Source organism: Belonocnema kinseyi, chromosome 8 (assembly GCF_010883055.1).
Source record: "Belonocnema kinseyi isolate 2016_QV_RU_SX_M_011 chromosome 8, B_treatae_v1, whole genome shotgun sequence".
Taxonomy (NCBI): domain Eukaryota; kingdom Metazoa; phylum Arthropoda; class Insecta; order Hymenoptera; family Cynipidae; genus Belonocnema; species Belonocnema kinseyi.
The window spans coordinates 45,940,029-45,946,164 of record NC_046664.1 but is presented as its reverse complement, the minus strand read 5'-3'; the positions used below and the strand labels follow the sequence as shown (position 1 = coordinate 45,946,164).

The following is a 6,136-nucleotide window of genomic DNA, read 5'->3' as shown; positions in this document are numbered from 1 at the left end:
GCCTTGGAGGAGATTATGTTGAGAAATAAAAAAAAAAAATTCTTAAAAACGTTGTTTTTCTTGGTCAGGCCGGAAACTTATCAATCCACCCTCGTATTATTGTTGGAATTTTCATGAAAGGAATGTACTGTATAAATATTAAGAAAAAAATATGACTATCTGAAGATGTAAAAGTATAGTGAAACAATATATAATCATTTTTTGACCGATTCCTCGAATGGTGCTGCTGCTGGTTTGAAGAAAAGCTGGGAGCACTGTGGAATATTTTATAAAAAGGGCTGAGTAGTAAAATCGGTAGTTGGATAGAAAGTGAGACCTAAATAGTCCCTTATTAATGCTGGGAAGAGAATTAAAAATTGTATATTTTGTAACTTTGCCCTTCGTGGCCCTTTTTTAATTTTAAATGCAAGGCAGTGGTTCGAAGGGATATCTCGAGCCAGAAATGAGCCGGAAATTTCTGTGAAGATTGGAATTCGATATAATCATTTTTTGACCGATTCCTCGAATGGTGCTGCTGGCTTGAAGTAAAGTTGGCAGCACCGTTGCATATTTTATACAAAGGGCTAAGAAGTAAAATCCATAGAGGGATAGAAAGTGAGTCCTAAATAGGCCCTTATTAATTTTAGGGAAAAAATCGAATATTAAGTTTTTGGCCCTTTGCCCTTTGCGGCCCTTTTTTAATTTTGAAGGTAGGACAGTGGTTTAAAGGGATATCGCGAGCCGGAAATGAGCCGGAAATTCCTGTAAAAAGGGCAATTTGATATAATAATTTTTGACCGATTCCTTGAGTGGTGCTGCTGGCTTGAAGTAAAGCTGGCAGAACCATGCATATTTAAAAAAAATGAAGAGCCGAAAATTCGGCAATGGGGCATTAAATTAGCCCTAAATGAGCCCTCAATTATGAAATAGGAGACATGATGATTTGATGACTTGGTTCTGTCAGGTTTACATAGCTGAATATTGTAGAAATTCAAATTTTTTCTGAGATTATAAAAAAATCCCTTAGAATCTTCCAGTTACAATTTTAAAATCTTTTGACATGTTTGCAATTATACCTTTAACATTATTTTTTCAACACATTTTTCATTTATAAAAATGTCAAATTAAATAGGTTAGAAAATGGAATTTTTTAGACTAAAATAATATTTGAATAGAAATAGAAATTTAATAAAAGCGTTCAATTGTAATGAATCTATTAATTTGAAGTTCCTTTAAAATTGAAAATAATTTGTAGAGATTCAATCAGACGTTCAGATTTGTTTAACTACTGGAGGCTTTCGAATTGAAATATTTCAATTTTTAACGTTGAAAATTTTAAAACAGATTCAAAATCGTCTTTTGAAATTACTCATTATTCCACTTTTATAATGGCATTACAGTTCAATTTTAAAGATCATTAATTAATTAATATTCACAATTTATCAACTAGAAAAGTTTTTTTATCGAGAATCTTCAATTTCGGGTGCTTTTAATTTTTTCGTAATTGTTTAGACTGTGACATTTTTACCGAGAAAATTCAGCTATTTTTACCGAAATTTTCAAATTCTTTTAATTGAAAATGTACGCTTAAAAGTAAAGACGTAAAATGAAAAATTTTGTAGTAAAAAATGTTATAATTACGCAATGCAAACTGAATGATTTCACAATTAAAAAAGATAACGATTGAACAAAATTCATTTATTTTGCAGTCATTCGTTTTTAGGATTAAAAATTAATTTTTATATTGTAAATAAGACTGATTAAAAATTGACTTTTTTAAGTTGGAAATTTATGTTTTCAGTTGAAAATTCGCCTTCCTAGGGAGAATATTGATCTTTTTTGTAGAAAATTCATTCTTTTGGTTAAAGGTTCCTCCTTTTAGTTGAAAATTATTTTTTTTGTACAAAATTTAACTATGATGTTGAAAATTCGTTTTTCTTTTTAGTAACATTCTTTTTGTTGACTGAAAATATAAATATACCATTTTTGCTTGAAAATTTATCTTTTTTCGTTGAAAATGCATGTACTATGTTGAAAGTTCGTCTTTTTTAGTCAAAATTTCATTTTTTTACTGAAAAAATAAAAATGTCATTTTTGATTGAAAAAATTGTCTTTTTTTCGTTGAGAGTTTATGTATTTCGTTAAAAATTAATCTTTTTGGTAAAAAATTCATCTTTTCGATAGAAAATTAATTTTTTTGTTAATGATTCTTCCTTTTAGTTGAAAATTCATTTTTTTTGTTAAAAATGTAATTGTTTTGTTCGAATTTCATTTTTCTTTTAGGTAACAAATTTCTTTTACTAAAAATATAAATATTCCATTTTTTCTTGAAAAATTATATTTTTTCGTTAAAAATTCATGTACTAGGTTGAAAGTTCGTTTTTCTTTTTGGTAGAAAATTGCTTTTTACAGGAAATATAAATATTCCATTTATGCTTGAAAATTTATCTTTTTTCGTCCAAAATTTATTTGCTATGTTGACAATTCGTCTTCAATCGTAAAAATTTCATTTTTGCTGAAAAACGAACTATTCTATTTTTGCTTGAGAATTTATCTTTTTTATCGTTAAAAATGCATCTATTTGGTATAAAATTCTGTCTTTTGGTTAAAGATTCCTCCTTTTAGTTAAAAATTATTTTTTGTTGTTAAAAATGTAGTTATTATGTTGAAAATTCGTTTTTCTTATTGGTAGCAAATTGTTTTCACTGTAACTATAAATATTCTATTTTGACAGACATTCATCTTTCTTGGTAAAAATTTAATTTTTTACTGAAAATATAACTATTACATTTTCGATTGTAAATTTATCTTTTTTATCCAGCCTGGGCATCTTTGAGTGGTCGCGAAGAAATGACAGGTAAAAGATGGCACGTGCACGCTTGTCATATTTTTTCGTAAATGCGTAAAACAATCAAGAATGGAACTGATTGTCTTTTTAATTATTGTAATATGAGAGAAATAAAAATACTAAGTTGAATCTTCCCTTCGATTGTCAACGATATGTTGAAAGTGGTTACAAAGCAATAAATCGAATTTTACATCAGATTTATCGAAATAAAATATAAATAAAAATAAATTTTTGAGGTATTTATATGAAAGATATTATATGAAAGAATAACTTAAAGAACAGTCATTATACTTACACGAGATTCACTATTACTTGTAGCTAGCTGTTGTTTAATGAACTCTGCGATTTTTCCAAAATTTTCCATTTTTTATATTTTTCTGTGAATGCACTCGGGAATGAACAAATTTACGGTCATGCGTTGCACATGGACAAATTGCTCTTGTGTCACGTGATACATTTATTTTAAAACTATACAGCAGTAGTACCAACGCCGGCTGCTCAGATAGCGCTGCAACTTAAGAGCGGCAAATTCAAACTGAGTCCAGTATTTATTCAGTATTTCCCACCCGATTCTCACTTTCGTGAGGGAATCGACAATTTTACGTAATATTTTTAACAAATATTACTTATAAATAATCCACTGGGAAAAACTATAGTATGTAACGTTAAACTATAGTAATTTTACAATACAATATTGTTATAATGTTAAGCCAAGCTATTTTAAAAAAAATTCGAAAGCTTCCAGGTAAAAAGTTATATATAGTTTATATATAGTGGATAAGACAATGATATTTTTCATTTGTTTTATGAACTTTTCTATGAAAAAAAATGAAAAATATCAGTCTTTTGTCCATTTCATATAATTTACATACAACTTTTTCACCTGGGATTAGAGATTTTTCAAAGGATTTTTAAGGAATTGCAACGGATTTCTCGTGATTTTATAAGATTTAAAAAGATTTAAATAATTTAAAAAAATTTTAAAGGCTCCCAAGAAGATATTTTAATGAATTTTCAAGGATCCAAAAAGATTTAATTAAAAATAATATAACAAAAATCATTAGATTTTCACCAGAATTGATGGATTTCAAAGCATTTTGAAGATTTGAAGAAATTGTAAAATATTTTAATGTATTTGCAAAGATTTAGAAAAATTGGGAAAGTTTATGTATATATTCGTAGATTACAAGGAATTTTAGTAGACTTTAAGAAATTGAAAAGATTTCAAACAACGTTCGAAGGATTTTAATGACTTTAAGGGTTTAAAAAAATTTGCATGTGGTTTTAAGGAATTTCAGAAGATTTGGAAAGAGTGTATAGGACATGCAAGGTTTTAGGACATTTTAAAAGATTTCAAGGCATCTTTATGAAATGTCAAAAGATTTTATATTTTCGAGGATTTCAGTATTTTTAAGGAATTTTGAAGGTTCTCAATAAGGGTTTTCAAGGCATTCTTAAGGATCCTAAAACATTGCGTAATACTTAAAATATTTCAAGGGATTTAAAAAATCATTAGATTTTATGTAATTTCACGGGATTTTATAATATTTCAGTCAAAATTCAAAGAATTTATTGACAAGAATTAAGGTAATTCAAAGAATTTTAAAAATTTTCAAATATTTCAAGATATTTTTAAAGATTTAAAAATTTAGAAAGGTTTTAGGATATTTTAAAAGATTCTTAAAAATTACAATAGATCTCAAGATATTGAAGAGATTTCAAAGGCCTTTAATTATTTCAAGTAATTTCAAAATATTTTAATAAATTTGAAAGAATATTTTAAAAGATCTCAAAGGATTCTAAAGGGATTTTTTTAAAGATTTCAAGAAATTTCAAAGAATTTAATGGATTTTGGGGTATTTGAACAAATTTAAAGGAATTTTAAGGTCTTTAAATATTTCGGAGAATTTCCAAATATTTTAAAAAGTTTGAAAGAATTTAGGGCATTTAAAAATATTTCTAGCAATTTCAAAGATTTTCACATATTTTATGGTATTTTAAAGGATTGTAAGGCATTTTGAAAGGATAAATAATGTATTTTAATTACTTTTATTTCCAAGTTTTTCATAGGGCATTCAATATTCAAGGGATTTCAAGAAATTTCAAAAAATTTTAACTTTAAGAGATTTTAGAATATTTTAAAAGATTTCAAGTAGCTTCAAAAGATTTAACAGATTTTAGGACTTTTTTAGAAGATTCTAAGAAAATTTCAAGAGCTTTACATAATTTCAAGGCCTTTTAAAAGATTTTAAAGGATTTAAGAAATTTGCATGAATTTCAAGTATTATAATTATTTTAAGGGATTTAAAAAAACACGCGTTTCTAAATAATTTCACAAGACTTAAAAGGATTTTATAGGGCCTATAAGGTTGTAGAAAATTTTAAGATTCCAATTTTTAAAGAATTTTAATGGATGTTATTACATTTCCGAGGATTTTAGTAAGTTTAAGAAATTAAAAAGACTCTCAATAAGATATTTTAATTACATTTATCTCAAAACATTTCATATGGCTTAAAATATTTCAAGGAATTTCAAGAAATTCTCCAAGATTTTAATGAATTTTAAAGAATCCAAGTTATTTTAATAAATTTCAATGAATTTCACAGATTTTAGGGTATTGTATACCCTCTAAAAGTTTCCAAGAAATTTTCAAGAGCTCAAAAAAATTAAGGGGTTTCAATGAACTCGAATTATTTAGCGTATTTAAAGGGATTCCAAGGAAGTTTCGAGAGATTTAAAAAATATCTACAAATTTTAAGGAATCTTATCAGATTTCATGTAACTTTTTACGAAATATAAAGGACTTTACAATATTTCAATCAATTTTTAAAAATTTAGTCAGCAGAATTCACAGAATTCAAAGATTTGAAGAGATTTTTGACTTAAAGGTATTTATAAATATTTTTAAGAATTAAAAAGATTTGAGGGCATCAACAAAAATATCCATAAAAACGAAGTTTTTCACCATTTTTTAAATTACCAAAAACTCTGGATTCAAAGTTTTTAACATTCATTTCTGAATGTTTTCTAACGGTTCATTTTTTTTAATTAAGAACCTAAATAAAAAACTGGAAAATATCACAAAGAATTATTATATTTTTAAACAAATATAATTCATCTAAAGATATATGGGAATTGTAAATAATCAGGTGTAATTTAATTAATACAATATTAAACACAAAAACTCCAGTTTATCAAGAAAATAATTTATTATTTTATATATTATTATATACATTTATATATGTTTAGGAAATTTTGTTATCAATAAAAAAACTTGAAATTAAAATCTGGGTTATGTATGTATCAAA

At 25.8% G+C, this 6,136-nt stretch overlaps 1 protein-coding gene across 1 annotated transcript in view; it reads right to left on the bottom strand.

Annotated features, from left to right (window-relative positions):
* The window catches only part of LOC117178477, a 5,593-nt gene extending 2,399 nt beyond the window's left edge, over positions 1 to 3,194 (bottom strand). The window contains exon 1 of the mRNA XM_033369903.1: positions 3,123 to 3,194. Coding sequence (XP_033225794.1) covers positions 3,123 to 3,191 — 69 coding nt within the window. The 5' untranslated portion in view covers positions 3,192 to 3,194. The remainder of the gene's footprint in view (positions 1 to 3,122) is intronic.
* Between the last annotated feature and the right edge of the window lie 2,942 nt (positions 3,195 to 6,136).